Here is a 21,994-nt window from a genome sequence, read left to right as displayed (position 1 = left end):
AGGTCTCGTTGCATCTCCCCTTTTCCCAATCTATCACCATTTAGATAATAATCTGTCTTTTTGTTTTTACAACCAAAGTGGATAACCTCACATTTATCCACGTTATACTGCATCTGCCATGTTCTTGCCCACTTACCCAACTTGTCTAAATCACATTGGAGCCTCTTTGCATCCCCCTCACAGCTCACATTCCACCCTAGCTTTGTGTCGTCTGCAAACTTGGAAATGTTACATTTAGTTCCCTCATCCAAATCAATGATATATATTGTGAATAGCTGGGGTCCAAGCACTGATCCCTGCGGTACCCCACTAGTCACTGCCTGCCACCCGGAAAAAGACCCATTTATTCCTACTCTCTGTTTTCTGTCTGTCAACCAATTCTCAATCCATGCCAGTATATTCCCTCCAATCCCATGTGCTTTAATTTTGCACACTGACCTCTTGTGTGGGACCTTATCAAAAGCCTTCTGAAAATCCAAGCACACCACATCCACTGGTTCTCCCCTATCTATTCTGCTAGTTACATCCTCAAAAAACTCCAGTAGATTTGTTAAGCATGATTTCCCTTTCATAAACCCATGCTGACTTTGTCCAATCCCATTAATGGCTTCCAAGTGTTCTGTTATCACATCTTTTATAATAGACTCTAGCATTTTCCCCACTACTGATGTTAGGCTAGCTGGTCTGTAATTCCCTGTTTTTTCTCTCCCTCCTTTTTTAAATAGTGGGGTTACATTTGCCACCCTTCAATCTGTAGGAATTGTTTCAGAGTCTATAGAATTTTGGAAGATGATCACCAACGCATCCATTATTTCCAGGGCCACTTCCTTTCGTACTCTGGGATATAGATTATCAGGCCCTGGGGATTTGTCAGCCTTTAGCCCCATTAATTTCCCTAGCACTATTTTTTTACTAATACTTCAGTTCCTCCCTCTCACTGGACCCTTGGTTCCCTAACATTTCTGGGAGGTTATGTGTGTCCTCCTTTGTGAAGGCAGAACCAAAGTATGTGTTTAATTGTTCTGCCATTTCTTTGTTCCCCATTATAATTTCCCCCATTTCCGACTCTAAGGGACCTACATTTGTCTTCACTAATTGTTTTCTCTTGACATATTTATAGAAGCTTTTACAGTCAGTTTTTATGTTTCCTGCTAGTTTACTCTCATACTCTATTTTGCCCTCTTAATCAATCTCTTTGTCCTCCTTTGCTGAATTCTGAACTGTTTCCCAATCCTCAGGCTTGCCGCTTTTTCTGGCAATTTCATATGTCTCCTCTTTGGATCTAATACTATCCCTAATTTCTTTAGTAAACCCCGGTTGACCCACCTTCCCTGTTTTATTTTTGTGCCAGACAGGAATGAATAATTGTTGTAATTCCTGCACACATTCTTTAAATATTAGCCATTGTCTATCCACCGTCATCCCTTTTAGTAAAGTTCCCCAATCTATCATAGCCAACTCGCACCTCATACTTTTGTAATTTCCTTTATTTAGATTCAGGACTCTAGTTTTGGATTCAACTACTTCACTCTCCATCTCAATGAGGAATTCTATCATGTTATGATCACTCTTCCCTAAGGGACCCCGCACAACAAGATTGTTAATTAATCCTTTCTCACTGCACAATACCCAGACTAGGATCGCCTATTCTCCAGTTGGTTCCTCAACGTATTGGTCTAGAAAACCATCACGTACACACTCCAGGAATTCCTCCCCCACAGTATTATTGCTAATTTGATTTGACCAATCTATATGTAGATTAAAGTCACCCATGATTATAGATGTACCCTTCTTGCATGCGTCTCTAATTTCCTGTTTAATGCCCTCCCCTACATTTCCACTACTGTTTGGGGGCCTATATAAAACCCCCACCGACGTTTTCTGCCCCTTGGTGTTTTTAGCTTCACTCATACAGATTCCACATCGTGATTTTCCGAGCCAATATCCTTCCTCACTATTGCATTGATTTCCTCCTTTACTAACGCGCTACCCCACCTCCTTTCCCTTTTTGCCTGTCCTTCCTAAGTATTGAATACCCCTGGATGTTCAGTTCCCATCCTTGGTCACCCTGCAGCCATGTCTCCGTAACTGCAACTATATCAATTAATATCTGTTAATAATCTATCTACACTGTTAATTCATCTAGCTTATTGCGAATGCTCCGCGCATTAAGACACAATGCCTTCAGACTTGTCTTTTTAAGATTGCTAGTCATCTTAGTATTATTTTGCACTATGGCCCTATTTGTTTTTCGCCCTTGTTTTCTCCGCCTTCCACTATTGCTTCTTCCCTTTCTGTCTTTTGTTTCTATCCTTGTTTCCCCCTCCTCTGTCTCCCTGCTCAGGTTCACATCCCCCTGCCATTCTAGTTGAAACCTTCCCCAACAGCACTAGCAAACACCCCCGCGAGGACATCGGTCCCGATCCTGCTCGGGTGTAACCCGTCCCGCTTGTACAGGTCCCACCTTCCCCAGAACCGGTCCCAATGTCCCAGGAAGCTAAATCCCTCCTTCCTACACCATCCCTGCAGCCACGCCTTCGTCTGTTCTATTCTCCTGTTCCTATGCTCACTAGCACGTGACACTGGTAGTAATCCTGAGATCACTACCTTTGAGGACCTGCTTTTTAATTTATCTTCTAACTCCTTAAATTCACCTTGCAGGACCTCATCCCTTTTTTCACCTATGTAAGATTTAAGGGTAGAAATGAATTTGTTTTACATTCCTCCCTCTGCTACTTTAACAGAGACATTAATCCATTTCTTTCTTTATTAACACCTCCATTAAAATAGCAGAGGAACATGATATAAGCATGTTATTATTTGTATGATAATATCTCCAACGACACTACCCTTATGTAAAAAGAAAGTGGGCAATCTTGGATTTGAAATTGTGCCATTTTTCATTTTGGAATTGTCAATGGATTCAAAAATGGGAATTAATCTTTGTCAGGGACAAAAAGACTAATTGAACTGAACGATAAAGATTGGATTAGCAGATAATGAGTACATGCTCCATGTGATCTCCTGGACAGGTTTTGATCGCCAGAGGGGGTCGGAAACAAATCTTGCAGAATTTTTTTCTCCTTATTGGCCCTGGGTTTTTCTCTATTTTTTTCCCTCTCCCAGAAGATTACACGGCTGCAGGGTGGGAGTGGGGTGGAAGTGTCTCGTTAGGATGCTCCAGCATCATGAATGTGGGGCAGACTTGATGGACCAGCCGATCTTTTCCTGCCCAACATTTTTGTATGTTCATATAAAATGTTATAAACAACGATAATGAAAATATTCCCAGAATTGCATTCATAAGTTGTAATGAATTTAATGCAGTATATGATATACGATAAAAATGTAATTATCTCCTCAAATGGCTTCCATACCGCTCTTGAATTCTGGTTGGCAAAACCTTAGATCACGGCAACTTCGGGCAGGGCTGTTTTGCGATCCATCTGGGCTCAGGACGGTGTCCACTCGGCTGTTAAGGGATTTCAGGGCAGACATTATTTCTGTCCCCTGTACATTTGCAGAGTCACGAGGCTGATCGCCATAGTAGTAACTTCCTGGATACTCTACACCCTTCCTTCCATCACCAGTTAATATTGGTGATTCACAACAGGGACCAGGAGGACCAGGAGGACCAGGAAGACCGGATGGGCCATAATCGCCAGGAGAACCCTATGGAGTTCAAAACAATATTGCCTATATTTAGTGTTCCCTTACTAAAGTATAATTACTTGTAATTTTAATATATAACCTCACATGAGTTTGGTTTACTTACACTGGGGCCAGATTCTCCTCGTAAGCCACGTGGACCTGGAGGACCAATAGGGCCAGGATGACCGCTGTTACCATCTTTGCCAGGGGGACCAGTCGAACCTGAAGGACCCTTAAAAGTTTGCAAATAGCAATTAGAGGAATTAATGTACACAAATTCATTGTCTGCAAATTTTTAAAACCCTAGCCTCACAGAAAGGGATTTTTTTTAGACAATTTTTTGTTACACTTACCTGTTGTTGGCAGCTATGGGGACCACTGGAGAATCCTGGGCATGGCAAGCCCGACACCTGCTCAGCTCATCGCTGACTGATTTTGAAAAGGGGTCCTTCAACAGGTGTTAGACCCCTCAATAACATATTCAAGAGGTCTGCCTGATTTAGGTATCTGCCCAGGACGCCTAAATCATGGGTCCCACAAATTGAGTAATGAGACCAATGCCTGCGTAGTTTGAGCACAGGCTGTTCCACTGCCTGATTGGTATGTTTTGCCCCCATTTTACACCCGAAAAATTGCTGCAATGCATACCAATGTCTATCTCTCAGTCTCTCAGGACAGTGCTATGTGAGGCCCGCTTGCAGCCCCCTCAGATTCCTACATGTGAGGGAAAGCAGCCAAGTGTAGGATGACTCTGCAGCAGCCCACGAGGTGCAGATGACAGCAGGTCGCACTGGAGCCTCAGCTGCCCTGAGATGAGGGCACCAGCTGGTCACCTCAAAACCTCCTGCCAGTGGAGAGCAACAAGGAGAAGTAGGAGGATAGGATTGAAAGGGCACACAATTGTAAACTCCAAGGGAAGGCACATTGATTAAATAAACAGTAGTAATGCACACAGATTTGGTTGGAATAAAATATTTTGATCACTGACAGGATATGTGCAAAATGATTGGGGGCAAGGTGAGGGAATGCCTGGGAGAAAGACTGGCAGGATATTATGCAAATAGGAGCATTGGCAGTTGCGGAGAAGAGCTACATGTTAGCATGTGACTGAAATGATGTAGTTGACAAAGGGGAACCATGATGGCAGAAATGAATTTGCAGTGGAACTGGATCTGATTTAGCTGAAGATGTTCATTATGAGCACTGCCTGCAGATGTATGGCAGCTGGCCACAGGTCCATCTGTACAAGTCCTTCCTCAATCAAGGCCTCGACTGCCTGTTGACCTTGGATAACTTTCACCGTCTCTTACAGGTAATTGATCAGCTCTCCTTTGTGGATGGAAAAATTGTGCAGCTCACAGCAGACCACCACAATGCTGGACTGTGGGGGAATGCTCCCCCAGGTCTATTGAGGCATCCGAAACATGCCTTCAGAACCCGAATGGTCTGCTCAATGATAATCCTGGTGGCATCATGAGCCTCACTGTATTGCCGTTCCTTGGGATGAGAGCCAGCATCATCAACCACCACTGCAAAATGTAGCCTCAGCCATCTAGAAACCCACCTTTGACCCATGAACGGTGGCGAGATTGTGGATTGCCTTAAAACAAAGGAATCATGGCTGCATGCATAACAAAGTACCTCACAATGAACACCAGCTACACATGGGTGAAATGGTGTCTTTTCCTGTTGAGAAAATAAATTGCACTTTCGAAAGGGGTACATATGATGACTTAGGTCCCATCATTTTGTACCTGTGGAAATTGAGCCAGAAAGTAAAGGGGAAAGCCTGAGGGAAACACCATGGACCCTGTTGGAGAATGTATACAGATGAAAAAAGTGACATCTTCAGGAGCACTACTGAACCTTTTAGCAAGAATGAGGTGCAAAAAATGGCAAGAAACAAGTAGTGAGCAGCAAAATTTTAACAGTCAAAAAATCCTGACAAGATGGCCTTTTATTACCCTCCCACCTGACTACTGGCAACTGGCAAACAGCAATCCCTCTTTTACACATGCGTTTTTTGGGGTGTTGAGCCACAGATATAAAGGAGAAAATTGGAGTCTTTCAGTGCCAATAGCAATGTAAGTCTAGATTTTCAGCTTATCTCTAAGTCAAGTGTATGGTATAAGAGGAAATGTAGCAACATGGATAGAAAGTTGGCTGATGGACAGAAAACAAAGAGTTAGGGTAAATAGGTGTTGCTCAGACTGGAGAAGGGTTAGAGGTGGTGCTTCCCAGGGCTGAGTACAGGGTCCCTTATCCTTGTGGATAAGTGTGCAATAATATATTTTAGGATTAAAAAATAATGAATCAGAATATACAATCAATGGAAAGACCTTGAAGAGTGTGGATGAACAGTGAAAATAAGAGGGCAGGTAGATAAAGCCATGAAAAATGGTCAACAGATTTTTGGGTATTATAAATAGTTACATAGAGTACAACAGTACAGACGTAATAACAAATTTGTACAAAACATTGAGTGAATTGGGGAATTAAAAGGTCATGAAAAATGTAAGTAGATAAGCATCTTAGAATTACTTTAACACCAGTTAATATAATGTAGTGAGCATGGTTTTATTTATTTTTATTTTTATGATACAATGGTAGGGGGTCTGGGAAATTTTCAGTAGGAAGATATAGTAGCTGATTTTCCTTCTCTTTGTTGAAAGTGGGCCTTAAATATTGCACTGAGCTCCTTCAGTTTGGAGGTCTGAGAAGAGGCAGCCACCAACTTTCTCACAATTCCAAACAGATAATGCTTTGCTTTTCAATACCAGCAAGGAGGATGATCACAGCTGGAAGCCATCTGGCTGATGTTTTTGGACAGCAGCCAGAAGGCCCCAAAACTGGTCACTACTACAGGCCTCTTCGACCTGTAGTAGTGGCCAAGTTTCCTCTTTCGATTTTGGATACATGCCCATTCCAAGGAATGTTCTTCCACCTGGGGAATGTCCTGGGATGGGAATGGCCTGAAACCAGAAATATGAGTGGGTTCAGGTCAACTCGGGGAGTGCGCATGTCTGCCGTTCTTTACCTGACATGCCTGGGTGGAGAGACGTGAGGCAAATTGGTCCCACATTGCCCATAGAATCCTCAGATAATGAACTGGAGCCTATTACTTGCACTGATTTTGTGCGAATGTCAACATGCATTAAAAATATGCAGCTTAGTGATGGTGAATATTGACAATGACAGTCACAAAAACAGGCCCTGACAGGTGCCTTGGAATGATTAAAAGGCAATAATTTAATCAATAATTTCATTGAGCCAATAGTTACAAACAATTCAAACTTTGCTCCTGACATTTATGAATTCTGGATCAGTCATGATCTAATTGAATGGCGGAGCAGGCCCAGGCGTCTGAATGACCTGCTTCTATTCCTAATGTTCCTATATTCCTTCCTATGATATGGATATTGCCTTGCAATCACTATTCAGTATTTGTCATACTTCTTATAAACTATTAGTTTTGGGCAGTCTATATAAAATTTAGCTGATAATCTTTATAATAATGAAATTATCAGTCTGTGCCTATTTCCTTATGATATACAAGACATATTTTTGATGACAGGTCTAAAATATGATCTTTTACAAATGTGTTACTTTACTTACTCTTACACCTTGAACTCCAGGATTTCCAGGTTGACCTGATTCCCCGCTACTACCCTAGACAAAAAGAAAAGGTTCACTTTTCCCAATAAAATAAAAGGACAAATCACACAAACAAAATCTTTGGAGAAAAGGGCCCTAAAAAATCCTCAGCCCTGCTCTGCTGCCGTAAGTGTGGCACAGCAGGCACTGGTGACCTCCGCTCCTGACCCCGCCAATGCATCTGGAGTCAGGATGGAGTCAACCATTTCATTCATGTTAGGCAGCTGTCCAAGCTAGCATGGGTGCATCTTGCCTGTCACAGGATGGCAAGAAAAGTAGCATTGGCGAATGGCTCTTTGGTCAGTTGATGCCACTGGCTCAGAAATTATTCTACTTTCTGTCCAATTGGCGCCCTTTATAAAAGGGTCAATATATTTCACAGTGCTGGTATTCTTACGATGTTTGGATCCAAAGGTGGACCCCACTTGCACTTTGAGCCACCTGTACACCAAGGTGAAGGAAATTCTTGACATGGGAATTCTTTCCCCTTAGCCCCTCTCTCCTGATGTCAGCACCCATGTTTGAATTCTGAGATTTGATCAGAAGGAGAACTGTAGGTGTAAGGATTATGTTACATACATCATAGTTCAATTCCAACCAACATCAAAACCCAGCAGGTGGGCAAAATCTGCCAAACCAGAGACTTTAATATCCAGATTTTTTCAAAAAAGGTAATTGACCCATTATGAACTTTTCTCATTATTACTTCATTTCAATTTATACTTGAGTATCTGGCAAATATATTTTGCTTTATATTTTCTTTTAGCTACATAAATGTAGTTGTTTTAGACTATAAAAACTATTTTGAGCAATATTCTGCTGTTGGCAGAGAGTGTAGTGCAGATCATTGCAAGCAGGGTAATTGTTAATCTTTATGGGCATGCAACTTTGCAAATGAACAGATTCTGAATTATACTTGATAAGGTTCACTTATAGGAAACAGTGAAAGAGAAAACAGTTCTATAAAATATCAGAAACTGTAATTGTTATGTGTTTATCGCATGACCAGCTATTTGAAATGGTGATGCTTGGATCATTTTTATATTAGGCTAAGATCAGGAATCATAAACAGTGGGAATGAATCAGAGTTCATGTGATACATTGGAATTCTCTGCTTGGTTCAAAGTTATGTCAGCTATGTATATGTCCTTGTGTTTAAAATCATTTTTCTAATTATTTATTTATATCCCTCCACCCTGTGTTATTTTTCTGCAACAACTTACATACCACAGCGAGGAGTTAATCTCAAGATTTCAGGTAGATTTTGCAATGAGCTCATGCACTTCTTTGTCATTAAGATTAAGACCATGAGGCTGATTTTAATTCACCAAAATTGGCATTAACGAGGCAATAACAGCCTCAAAACGGGGTCGGTAGACTTACTGCCCATTAACTCCGATGCTCTGAATGCCACCATTTTCACAGGGACCTACCTGCAGGGCGGCTGAAGTGCTTGCCTGTTTCAGGCAGTAAGCCCCTTTTAATATGCGAATCAAGGTCCTGTGACATGCATTGGACCCCTACTGCCATTTTAGAACAGAATTGGTTGGAGCGTGGGCCGTGCGCACTCCAACCAGTTTTACTGGTGGTATCGCTGAAGAGGCCCCAAAAGCCTAAGTTTTAAATCGCTTTTATAGAGCTGGGAGGAGCAGGAGTGCTCCTTCAAGTCACACAAAAATAATGTGGGCCGCTGATCGACAACATGACTCCCTCATCCCCAGGCCTTGCCTCACTGCTGGCACCGGCTCAAATCCATCGAGATGCCCGTTTGGCATCTGCACCTCGCCAGTTGGATTTAAATCCATCTCAGGCCTCAAAATGGCTTCAGCCTCTGCTGCTGGAAAGGCAGCCAGCTGGCGCGCTCCACCAGTTGGCCGAGCAAAATCTACCCCCATCTGTTCAGCTGCCTCTACTGCTTTCCCCCCTCCCGTTGCCCACCATGCTAAACCAAGCCTCAGTTTGGCTTGGTGGGCAAAGGGAAGGATAGGAGGCAGCTACCTGTCCCTCTTCCTTCATGGGGGAACTCAGGGCCTTTAACGCTGCTTCTCAGTGCCTCTTACTTGGGAAGCAGTGGTGAGTGGAGCAGACAGGAGGGAAATCTGCTGGGGATACACACTCGCCTCCTACCTCACCCTGCCGTCACCAGGGACGGGGCCAGCGGCAATCCCAGCAAGGGTGGGAGTGAGAAGAATCTCGGTTGGCTTGGTGAGACAACGGTGGGCCCCACCGCTTGAATTATCTGTCATTCCCTGTCATGATCCTGCTCGACTTCGGACAGGATTGTGGAAGAGAATTCCCCTCACCCGTTTTCAATGCCACGGGAGACACATATATGTGCAAGTAAAATAATGGGTGGCCTGCACAACAGCAGCATCCAGTATGAATACAGCATCATTAGGAAAAAGCACTCTCATGTATATATTTCCCAGGAGGTATGTAAATTAAGCCAATATGAATGCTAGTGAATTAGAGCCAACAGTAGCTGGAAAAGCTCAACAGCAGTAATGTTATTGTGACTTAAATTGATATGGATTCACATTCGATATTCATAAGCAGTGCTCGTATTTGATCCAGCCTCCCCAATGGACAGCCCTAAATCATACTGCCCCCTCTCTCTCAGACTCACTGCCTTATGTTTCCCAGGTCCTGGTGGACACTGATTGAAAAATTTCCATGCCATACCATGTTTCTCAGAAACATCTCAAAGTGCTTCACATGATGAATTATGAAATACAGCCACTGTTATCTACACAAATGCAGCATTCATTTTGCACACAGCAATATCCTGCAAACAACATTGAGATATTGAGCCTTCATGACTTTGAATGCTCCATTAAGCATATTTCGGGAGTTTTGAAGTCTATATCCTCGCAGTTTTTTTCTCCCCAGAAGTGATATGCTCTGTCACCCTATGGTTAGGAACTAGGAAAACTAACCCAAAGAGCATACAAAATTTGAATATCGATTTGATCTGAGGTTCTACACCTCTGTTAAACGAATTTGCCCTTGGTTGATATGCATAAGTATGTTAAACGCAAATTTAAGTACTCTGAAAGCATGTTGCTATATCTTGTTTTCTATGACTTCCAGTCTAAGCACAAAGTACTTACAGGAGGCCCTGGCAGACCTGACGCACCAGGGAACCCCCGGTGACCCTTGATACCGTTTGTACCAGGCTGTCCATTTTCACCTTTATTGCCACGTGGACCTAGTGGGCCCTGGAAAATGTGCAAAAGCATTATGTTATGGGGTTTGCAAAAGCATTACTTAAATTTTATTTCAATATATGCCACTTTGTTAACAATTTAGTGTCTAATTAAACCATTTGGCTATGACTTCCTGAAACAGACCATCTCCAACTTACCATGGGTCCAGGAGCCCCAGCTCGGCCTGGAGAACCCGGTGAACCTGAAGGTCCCTAAAAAGAATTGACAGCAGGAGAAAACAAAAGAGTTAAGAACAGTTGTGCTCAAACTTTATGCCTAACTCTAAATTATTCTGGAGGAATTTTGTCTACTTCAAATCAAGAAACCAGGGTAAATTGGACAATAGACTTCTCCATGTCAGTCATAAATACTGACTAAGAGTCATCGACCTGAAACGTTAACTTTGTTTCTTTATCCACAGGTACTGCGTGACTTGCTGAGTATTTCCAGCATTTTCTGTTTTTATTTCAGTCATAAATACTGCCCTGTGGTAACACACTTTGCAGTCCGTCATAGACTTCCTCCTGCAGATTTATCCACCTGGTGAAGGCACATTCTGCCAACATAAGGCAATCCATCCCATTGCTTGGTTGAGAATGAGTGAACAGGGAGCAGCTAAGTGCAAATGTCAGCTTCTTTGAATGGCAGTTTGTACATGAAACAGGAAAAAAATTAAAGAAAATTCAACTTGCTTGAAATTTTATAGAATTATAGGGCTCGATTTTCCCGGGAAATTGCGGGTGCGTGGGGGCGGAGGGGCTCCGAAAATCAGGGAAATCCCGTTCGGGTTCGGAAGCTGGCTCCAAACCTCTGACTTCCAAGTTCCCCACAGACGCACCTGTGTGCACGTGAGCAATTAAAGCCGGCAGGATGATAGTTAAAGAGCCAAATGTACCTCACTGAGGTACTTAAGGCACTTTACTTGTGACAGATTACATACTGAGAATGATTTTTAACTTAACTGGGCGGCTTGCCCACGGTTTCTGATTCACGCCTGGTGAAACCAGGCAAGAAGAAACAAAATAAATTAAACAAAAAACCATTGCATGAAGTTAAAACACAAAATCAACCTACCTTTCCACCCTGCTCCAATGTCCGATGTCTCCCCCCGCGATGTCCCCCTCTTCCCCCTCCAATGTCCCCCCTGATCTCCCCCTCTTCCCCCTCTGATGTCCCCCCAATTTCCCCTCCTCAACCCCCCACCCCCAGTCTCACCCGATCTTACCCCCCCCCCCGATCTTACCCTCTCCCCCCCCGATCTTCCACTGCCCCCCCACCACCCGATCTTCCATTCCAGCGCCTGATGACGTCTCGCTCTATCTCTTTCTCTCCCCCACCTCGAGTTGCAGCTCCTGACGGCAGCCAATCTGTCAATCAGGCTGGCTGCTGGGTGTGAAACCCGGAGAGCACGTTAATCATCATCAATCACGATGCGATCGCATCGGAAAGGGCAAGTTTTATTTATTCGGGTTTGCCACGCGCACCTTCACCAGCCGCCCCCCACCCCCGCCAACCCGCCACTATTTCAAAATTGAGCCAATAAATCAGAATGATACAGCATAGAAAGAGGCCATTTGGCCCATCGTGTCTGTGCTGGCGCTTAGAAAGAGCTATCCAATTAGTCCCAGGCCCCTGCCCTTTCCCCATTGCTCTGCAAAATTATCCCCTTCAAGTATTTATCCAATTTCCTTCTGAAAATTATTGAATTATTGTGAATTATTTCAAAAATAGTAACTGAGCAAAGCTGTACTATGCTCAGATGGATCAGAATATCTTAGATGAACCTGAAGTTTTTAAGGAATGCCTAATCAATTAAATTAACAATGTTTTGTTGAACCAAATACATTATTCCAATAATGCATAGCTATTTACCCATTCATAAATTGTAATGCAGTGATCAGCTGTTGCATGTGTTAGTTTCTAAACTTACCGATGAACCTCTGTCACCTTGTTTGCCAGATGGACCAGGTTGACCTGGAGGACCAAGAAGTCCAGGGGAACCTTGATGGCCTCCTGGGCCAGGTTCACCACGTTCCCCCTGCCCCCAAAAAAAGGTTAACAGTCATCATTGACCAGAAAGAAAAAATCAAAAATGTATTTAAAATTCTTAGTTAACTAAATTTGAAGTTGCACGTAATTTGATTTTTTTTTGCCCTTACCTTAGGACCAGGACTTCCATCTCGACCAGAAGGACCGTCAGAACCAGAACTACCCTGAAATGTAAGGAGAAACTTCCTCACCATAATGTAACATAAAATACTTTTGAAATAATGCTGCCATCAAGACTGGGAACAAAGATTACCTTTACGAAGAATGGGACTAAACAACAGATTTCCAGTGTAAACCTAAAGTTACTATTTAGAAATGGCAGATTCTGTGCTGAAATTGTTAAAATACTGACCATGTTGAGATTGTAGAATAATGCACAGTATCATTTTGTTTATGTATGAGGTCAAACATGAATCAAACTACTTACATCTCTACCAGATTCGCCAGGTGGTCCACTCAAGCCACGTGGTCCAGTCGGACCAGAAGGACCTCGTTCACCAGAACTACCAGTCGGACCCTGTTTGCCAGGCTCACCCTGAATAACACAAGGTTGTATTAATTTTAGTAAACGTCCATATGATTTACTGTATTTTTTTGAATATAATACAACTGCTTTGAACAGAATATAACGATGCTTGAAAAACCTGAAATTTGTAATGCAAGTCCTCAGTCACTCCCACAAAACAGTAACCCTCAGGAAAAACTTCTGTATTTTAGAACTCAGAACCAGCACAAATTACAGTACAGAAGGATGCTATTTGGCACCTTATGTCTGTGTCAGCTCTTTTGAGAGAGAAAACCAAAAACTAATCTCACATCTCATGTCTTCCTCTGCTTCAAATCTTTATCTACTCTTCCCTTAAAAGCTTCAGCAGTCTCTGTCATTTTGCAATGGCATTGATCGAGATAGAGCCAAGAAGTTAGAGTGTATGAAAAACACGTAGAAAATTTCTGCTGAAATTGTAGAAATGGGAGCATTTCAAATGAGTAAGTATTTCAAGTTGAACCTCTAGAGGAAAGTGTTGATTACCCTGTTTACAGCTGTTGAAAAAAAAACCTGTAAAAGGACCAGGATTTTCAAACAAATTCAAAACCAAAGACCTGCAGTGTTCAGTGGACCTAAAAAAACAATTGAAGAGCAGTGTGGATGCCCCAGCTGTCTGAAAGCTGTATGGGAAACATAAAAATATAGAAACATAGAAAATAGGAGCAGGAGTAGGCTATTCAGCTTTACGAGCCTGCTCCACCATTCAATATGATCATGGCTGATCATCAATCTCAATACCATAATTCCCGCTCTCCCCCCATACCCCTTGATGCCTTTTGTGTCTAGAAATCTATCTAGCTCCTTCTTAAATATATTCAGTGACTTGGCCTCCATAGCCTTTCTTTAGAGAATTCCACAGGTTCACCACCCTCCGAGTGAAGAAATTTCTCCTCATCTCAGTCCTAAATGTCCTACCCCATATCCTGAGACTGTGACCCCTTGTTCTGGACCCCCCAGCCAGAGGAAACATCCTCCCTGCATCCAGGCTGTCTAGCCCTGTCAGAATTTTATATGTTTCAATGAGATCCCCTCTCATTCTTCTAAACTCAAGTGAATACAGGCTGAGTCGACCCATTCTCTCCTCATACGATAGTCCTGCCATCCCAGGAATCAGTCTGGTGAACCTTTGCTGCACTCTCCCTATGGCAAGTATATCCTTTCTTAGGTAAAGAGACTAAAACTGCACACAATACTCCCGGTGTGGTCTCACCAAGGTTCTGTATAACTGCAGTAAGACATCCTTGCTCCTGTACTCAAATCCTCTTGCAATGAAGGCCAACATACCATTTGCCTTCCTAACTGCTTGCTGCATGTTTGCTTTCAGTGACTGGTGTACAAGGACACCCAGGTCCCTTTGTACATCAACATTTTCCAATCTATCAGCATTTAAATAATATTCTGCCTTTCTGTTTTTCCGTCCAAGGTGGATAACTTCACATTTATCCACATTATACTGCATCTGCCATGTATTTGCCCACTCACTCAACTTGTCTAAATCGCCTTGAAGCCTCTTTGCATCCTCCTCACAACTCACGATCCCACCTAGTTTTGTGTCGTCAGCAAACTTGGAAATATTACATTTGGTTCCCTCATTCAAATCATTGATATATATATGATATAACGAGAGGTAAGCAGCCAACAGAGACCTTATGGGTTGAATTGAGAAATAGGAAAGGATCTAAGACTATAGTGGGAGTTGTGTATAGGACCCCTGGCAGCAGCTCTGCAGTTCTAGATTGTATAAATGCAGAGATTAGACAAGCGTGTAACAAAGGCATAGTGATCTTAATGGGGGACTTTAACCTTCACATAGATTGGGAAAAGCAGACTAGCAACTGTCAGAAAGATAGTGAATTTCTTGAGTGTGTCCGGGATAGTTTTCTATAGCAGTATGTCCTAGAGGCAACAAGGGGGCAAGCCATACTAGATTTAGTAATGAGTAATGAACCAGATTTAGTTAACAGCTTAACTGTGCGTGAACATCTATCCAATAGCGATCATAACATGATCGAGTTCAAGGTAATGTTTGAAAGGGAAAAAAGTGAATCAGCTGCAAAGATTCTAGACTTGGGTAAGGCCGACTTCAATGGGATGAGTCAGAGACTGTCCACAGTAAACTGGGCAAATCTGTTAATGGGTAAAATGACTGATGATCAGTGGGAAATGTTTAAAGAAACATTTAACGTGATACAGAACCGGTTTATACCCCTGAGGGGCAAGAACTCTACTTGCCAAAAAAAACAGCCATGGACAACTAAAGAGGTAAGGGACAGTATAAGACATAAGGAAAGGGCATACAAAAAGGCAAAAAAATGGCACAGATCCTGGCGAATGGGAAAGATACAAAGATCAACAAAGGATCACAAAAAGAGAGTATGAAAAGAAACTCGCAAGGGATATCAAAACCAATACGAAGAACTTTTATCATTATATTAGGAAAAAGAGGGTGGTGAGGAGCAGTGTTGGCCCCTTAAAAACTGAAAGTGGGGATATTGTCATTGACAATGGGGAAATGGCGGACATGTTGAATAATTACTTTGAGTCAGTATTTACAGTAGAAAAAGAGGATAGCTTGCCGGAAATCCCAAGAAAACTTATATTGAATCGGGGACAGGGACTCAATAAAATTAACATAAGTAAAATAACAGTAATGAAGAAAATAATAGCACTAAAGAGTGACAAATCCCCAGGACCAGATGGTTTCCATCCCAGGGTTTTAAAGGAAGTAGGTGAGCACATTGCAGATGCCCTAACTATAATCTTTCAAAGTTCTCAATATTCAGGAACTGTCCCTCTAGATTGGAAAATTGCACATGTCACTCCGCTTTTTAAGAAATGAGACAGAGGGAAACCAGGGAATTATAGACCAGTTAGGCTAACGTCTGTTGTGGGGAAAATGCTGGAGTCTATAATTAAGGATAGGGTGACTGAACACCTCGGAATTTTCAGTTAATCAGAGAGAGCCAGCATGGATTTGTGAAAGGTAGGTCCTGCCTGACAAACCTGATTGAATTTTTTGTAGAGGTGACTAAAGTAGTGGACAGAGGAATGTCAATGGATGTTATTTATATGGACTTCCAGAAGGCTTTTCCCACATAAGAAACTGTTAGCTAAGATAGAAGCCCATGGAATCGGAAGAAAAGTACGGACTTGGTTAGGAAGTTGGCTGAGCGAAAGGTGACAGAGAGTAGGGATAATGGATAGGTACTCACATTGGCAGTATGTGACTAGTGGAGTCCCGCAGGGATCTGTCTTGGGGCCTCAATTATTCACAATATTTATCAACGACTTAGATGAAGGCATAGAAAGTCTCATATCTAAGTTTGCCGATGACACAAAGATTGGTGGCATTGTGAGCAGTGTAGATGAAAACATAAAATTACAAAGGGATATTGATAGATTAGGTGAATGGGCAAAACTGTGGCAAATGGAATTCAATGTAGACAAATGTACGGTCATCCACTTTGGATCAAAAAAGTATAGAACTGCGTACTTTCTAAATGGTAAAAAGTTAAAAACAGTGGATGTCCAAAGGGACTTAGGGGTTCAGGAACATAGATCATTGAAGTGTCATGAACAGATGCAGAAAATAATCAATAAGTCTAATGGAATGCTGGCCTTTATATCTAGAGGACTAGAGTACAAGGGGGCAGAAGTTATCTGCAGCTATACAAAACCCTGGTTAGACCGCACCTGGAGTACTGTGAGCAGTTCTGGGCACTGCTCCTTCGGAAGGACATATTGGCCTTGGAGGGAGTGCAGCGTAGGTTTACTAGAATGATACTCGGACTTCAAGGGTTAAGTTACGAGGAGAGATTACACAAATTGGGGTTGTATTCTCTAGAGTTTCGAAGGTTAAGGAGTGATCTGATTGAAGTTTATAAGATATTAAGGGGAACAGATAGGGTGGATAGAGAGAAACTATTTCCACTGTTTGGGGATTCTAGGAGTAGGGGGCACAGTCTAAAAATTAGAGCTAGACCTTTCAGGAGTGAGATTAGAAAACATTTCTGCACACCAAGGGTGATAGAAGTTTGGAACTCTCTTCTGCAAACAGCAATTGATACTAGCTCAATTGCTAAATTTAAATATGAGATAGATAGCTTTTTGCCAACCAAAGGTATTAAGGGATATGGGCCAAAGGCAGGTATATGGAGCTAGATCACAGATCAGCCATTATCTTATCAAATGGCGGAGCAGGCACGAGGGGCTGAATGGCCTACTCCTATTCCTATATTCCTATGTTTCTATGTTCCTATTGTGAATAGCTGGGGCCCACGCACTGATCCCTGTGGTACCCCACTAGTCACTGCCTGCCACTCCGAAAAAGACCCATTTATTCCCACTCTCTGTTTCCTGTCTGTTAACCAATTTTCAATCCATGCCAGTATATTCCCACCAATCCCATGTGCTTTAATTTTGCACACTAACCTCTTATGTTGGACTTTATCAAAGGCCTTCTGAAAATCCAAATAAAGCACATCCACTGGTTCTCCCTTATCTATTCTACCAGTTACATCCTCAAAAAACTCCAGTCGGTTTGTCAAACATGATTTCCCTTTCATAAGTCCATGTTGACTTTGTCTAATCCTGTTGATATTTTCTATGTGTCCTGTTCTCACATCCTTTATCATAGAAGGAAATTATTGGAGATTGTACAGTTAGAGTTTGTTTAATAGCTGATAGCACAGTCTGATGTATAAGTGCTAGCTGAACCTGGAACTCAACCTCTTCTTTCTGATTTTCTTTCTAGATCAGGTAATAAAAGCACAAGTCCTGTTTCCAGAAGGAATGATGTGGTAATTTGACAAGTTGTTTGCCAGTTTCTGAAGAAATTATTGCATAAAATTAGGTATTTGATTTGAATCAGCAATAAACATAGTGTTGCCATTTTGCTAGGGGTGACTCAGGCTAATTAATTAATTTGCTGTGCTGGCTATTGAATTGTTCCGTGACTCAATTAACTGTTTTTGGTTTACAACCAATATCCAGGACCCCATCTGAACTTGAAAATGAAATAAGGGGTCAGACTGTGTCCTCGGCATCTGGTTATGGGATTTGAGATCTCATCATACGATCGCAGCAAGAATGAAACATCTAAAATACTTAGAGATTTTCTGATAGTGTCTTTTTAGTTTAAGTTGAAAACAAATGTTTGCATCGAGCGTTTTTATACTGTATTATTAAAGCAACATATTTGATTCATTGGCCAGGATTTTAGCCTGGAGCCGGGAAGGAGCGGGATCGAATCGCGGACAGTACGGGGTTCCCGGATGTCCTTACGATTTTGACGTAAGGATGTCTTATTTTTTTTTGTCCGTTTGCCATCTGACTGACTGGCCTGATTGACATGCTGGTCTCAGTCAGATGGGAGCAGAGCAAGGAAGAGGATATGAAAAGGAAAGTCTTCAAGTAAGTGTTAGATTGTATGGATGGGGGGGGAGGCATAGGAGGGTGTGGGGGGGCATGGTGGGTATGGGGTCATTGGTGGGCATGGGGGTTACCAGGGGGAGTCAGTCATGGGGGGGGTTCAGTCATGGGTGGGTCAGTCATTGGGGGGAGGTCAGTCATCGGGGGTCAGTCATCAGAGGTCAGTCATCGGGGAGGTCAGACATCGAGGGTCAGTCATCAGGGGGGGGGTCAGTCATCAGGGGAGGTCTGTCATCGGAGGTCAGTCAACGGAGATCAGTCATCGAGGGTCAGTCATCAGGGGGGATCGGGGGTCATGAGGAGGTCAGTCATCGGGGGGGTGATCAGGAGTCAGTCACTGAGGGGGAGGTCGGGATCGGGGTCATCGCGGGGATCCGCGATCGTTGGGGGAAGGGGTCACGATCATTGGGAGAGCGTCGCGATCACTGGTTGGGGTGGGTGGTTGTTGCAGGTAAACTTGTTGGGCCTGGGGGAAGCACTCCTGCTCCTCCGGGCCCATAAGCAGTGCTATAAAGGCACTTACCTGCTGTTTCGGGCCTTCTCGCCTCCTCTCACGTGTTGTGAAGTCGAAGGCCCGGGAACCACACGGATTGCAGCAGTTCAAGAAGGCGGCTCACCACCACCTTCTCAAGGGCAATTAGGGATGTTCAATAAATGCTGGCCTTGCCAGCGATGCCCACATCCCATGAAGGAATAAAAAAAATCCCGACCCCCAGGGGTTGAAATTGCAAAACCTGATAAAAGGGAATCCTATAGCCTCTTTGAAAGGTTTTAGTGATCAAGCTGCCTTCTGAGAGCGGGTTGGTTGCCCGCCCCTTATCCCGCCCCAGTGAAAACTGGAAATGGGCGGGTTGGGGGCAGGTTGGCGGGGGTCTGAAATTGTTGCAATTTTCAATGCACCCCCGCCCCCAACCCACCCATTTTTCCCTTTTAAAATCCTGCCCATTATATCTCAAATCTTGAAAGAATAATCATGTAAAAATACCAGAAATCATGTACAATTGATAATGCAAAAAATAGTATCTTATTGGAGTTACTAATGTAATTTGGGGGAAAATTTCTTATTTTCATTCGAATCCAGCAGTCGTAGAAGACATTAAATAGAATTAAAAGCTCTGGAAGATAATGAATACTTACTGATGGACCTCTTAGACCTGCAAAGCCATGTCGCCCGGTTGGACCAGGTAAACCTACCACACCACGTGATCCAACCACACCTTGAGGACCTGCTGTGCCAGGAGGACCCTATTAAAGACAATGTGCTTTAGAAAATAATTAGGCATTTTACCTCATATGTGTAATAGTTGAGTCAAAACATTATTGAGAAATATCCAATTAAAGACAATCACATTAAAGAAAATGAGATACTATAGCTGGCATTAATCCCATTCTCTTTCAACAAAGTTAGTCTGCTTAATTTTGTGATGGTTCCTGATATTAACAAGGCTAAAGTATTGTGCATTATAAACTATTTTTCATCATAACACTAAATAATACATTTTTAGGGATATTTGGCGATGCCACAGTAAATTCATTTCACTATGCTTAGAATCTGAGGGATGTAACTTAAATCTTCCAAAATTATGGCTGTTCTATGTAATAATTTTTATTGAATCATTTTATTTGTTGTATTTCAGAAATGATTTCCAGTATCCACATCCATTTCCTGAGTATTAGCACTAGATTCTTTTGTTTTGCATGCCAACTAACTGTCTTACTTACTGAAGGACCAGATTCACCACGTGGACCTTTTTCACCGGGACTACCAATTTCGCCTTTAAGACCAGGTGGTCCAATACCACCAGATGGACCTGCTTTACCAGCTGGACCAGGGGGACCACCTTTACCAGGTGAGCCTGGAGAACCAACAGAACCAACTTTCCCCTGTTCAAAAAATAAAGAGGTTAGCAGACAGTGTAAAAGGACACTATTTACATTCACCTGGAATTTTCTCAGGGGTTCTCCAGTGAGATATTGGTGAAACCACGAGAAAAACAATCATTTACGCGGTTTATCCAAGGGTTTCGCTGATCTGCCGCTGAAGTTATGACAGGAGCTTGGGAGAACCCAATGGAAATTCAGGACAATCACAAATGACAACAATCTAATATATACCAGGAAACCATGTATTAGTGCACCATTGTAAACAGTAGCAACACTATCTTGAAGTATTGTTGAAAGGTATTTTATCAAATTAGAAATAGCATATCTGTTCTCAAATAAGAATAAATGAATAAGTGACACTAATCTATGGATATTCATGCTGAATATCCAGGAGACTCAAGTCTGCCAAATAAAGGCTCATACAATATACAGATCAAGATTCATACAATAAGACTTCATCATTTTATGACTGATGAAAGAAGTTATGGTTTACAATTGCAATTTTTATTAGTAATGAATGATGTAATGCAAATAATAAAAGTGCATCATTTTTGGTTAACAAGAGGAGAGCATGGAAAATGCAATGGGGGAAACTTCAGCCCATTGCTTTGTCCCTGCAATGACCCTATTTCAAATGCCAAGGATGGGGTCATTGAAATAATTGGGGCAGGTGCTTGCATCCATAGTGGCACAACAGGATTACTCAATCTTGGCACCCTGCCATCCCAAGAGGGAGGGAATCAGAGGCCACTGGAGCCAAAGATAAAAAGGAGTCAATTTTCTTTTGCTGTTGCTTCACAGCATGTGGCCCTGAAGACAACAGCAGTTCATACCTCCGTGATCTATTGCCATTTGTTACTGTAACTGTGAGACCCCCAGGAGACATAGGTTCTGCTGGGCCTGAGGTTAACATATCTTGCGGGATTCCCAGGGTAGCTTGGAAGCACCCCGCCAGATTGCTGCTGTAATGTAAGGGGGAATGAGCTGAAGAAGCACACAGCCCCTTGCACAAGAATTTTCTGTTCATTTTAAAAGGGTGAAAACTCAGAAAATCCTGGTTCCACTCTATTTTCCAAAGCTCTCAATGGACATAACTACATACAGGAATTTTACTGCTGGAATTTTGTTTCCGGAGCATAAATATTAGGCTGCATAATAGTCACAGTATTTCAACGGAATTCATTATATGAAGTTTGAGACAAAACACATTTGTGTTATTATAGTATATATTAGAAAGCAGTAAGATAATCAGTTTATTTCATGAGTAACAAAGATCTTTAAAGCTATGAATTACAAAGTCACACTGACAATACGGGGTCAGAGACACAGATTTCCCCACAATGAATTTTGTTTATATCATGGTATAAATGTAGATACACAAGCTGACATTATACTTATTAAAAACAAACTTTTCATGATATTGATATTAACTGAAGGCATGAAATATTACTTAGGATATTAGGAAAAGTTAAAATAAAAATAAAGTAACTGCTATTTAGAACAACTTGCATTCATAAAACATCTTTAACGCAGAAGAACGTCCCTAGACACTTCGCAGAGAAATAAAAGAAAA

At 42.3% G+C, this 21,994-nt stretch overlaps 1 protein-coding gene across 2 annotated transcripts in view; it reads right to left on the bottom strand.

The window, feature by feature from the left end:
• The window catches only part of LOC137323781 (collagen alpha-1(III) chain-like), a 147,941-nt gene that overhangs the window by 5,869 nt on the left and 120,078 nt on the right, over positions 1–21,994 (bottom strand). The window contains exons 39-48 of one of the 2 annotated variants that reach the window (XM_067987704.1): positions 20,260–20,421; positions 19,675–19,782; positions 12,988–13,095; positions 12,671–12,724; positions 12,442–12,549; positions 10,670–10,723; positions 10,416–10,523; positions 7,267–7,320; positions 3,776–3,883; positions 3,378–3,672 (exon numbers count right to left, since the gene is read on the bottom strand). In XM_067987704.1, the coding sequence (XP_067843805.1) occupies positions 3,378–3,672; positions 3,776–3,883; positions 7,267–7,320; positions 10,416–10,523; positions 10,670–10,723; positions 12,442–12,549; positions 12,671–12,724; positions 12,988–13,095; positions 19,675–19,782; positions 20,260–20,421 (1,159 nt within the window). The remainder of the gene's footprint in view (positions 1–3,377; positions 3,673–3,775; positions 3,884–7,266; positions 7,321–10,415; positions 10,524–10,669; positions 10,724–12,441; positions 12,550–12,670; positions 12,725–12,987; positions 13,096–19,674; positions 19,783–20,259; positions 20,422–21,994) is intronic. The other variant, XR_010963444.1, reaches the window with a different exon arrangement.

The sequence above is a fragment of the Heptranchias perlo genome, chromosome 7 (assembly GCF_035084215.1).
Source record: "Heptranchias perlo isolate sHepPer1 chromosome 7, sHepPer1.hap1, whole genome shotgun sequence".
In the NCBI taxonomy this organism is placed as follows: Eukaryota; Metazoa; Chordata; class Chondrichthyes; order Hexanchiformes; family Hexanchidae; genus Heptranchias; species Heptranchias perlo.
The sequence above is the reverse complement of the archived record's forward strand: the minus strand, read 5'-3'. Positions and strand labels throughout refer to the sequence as shown.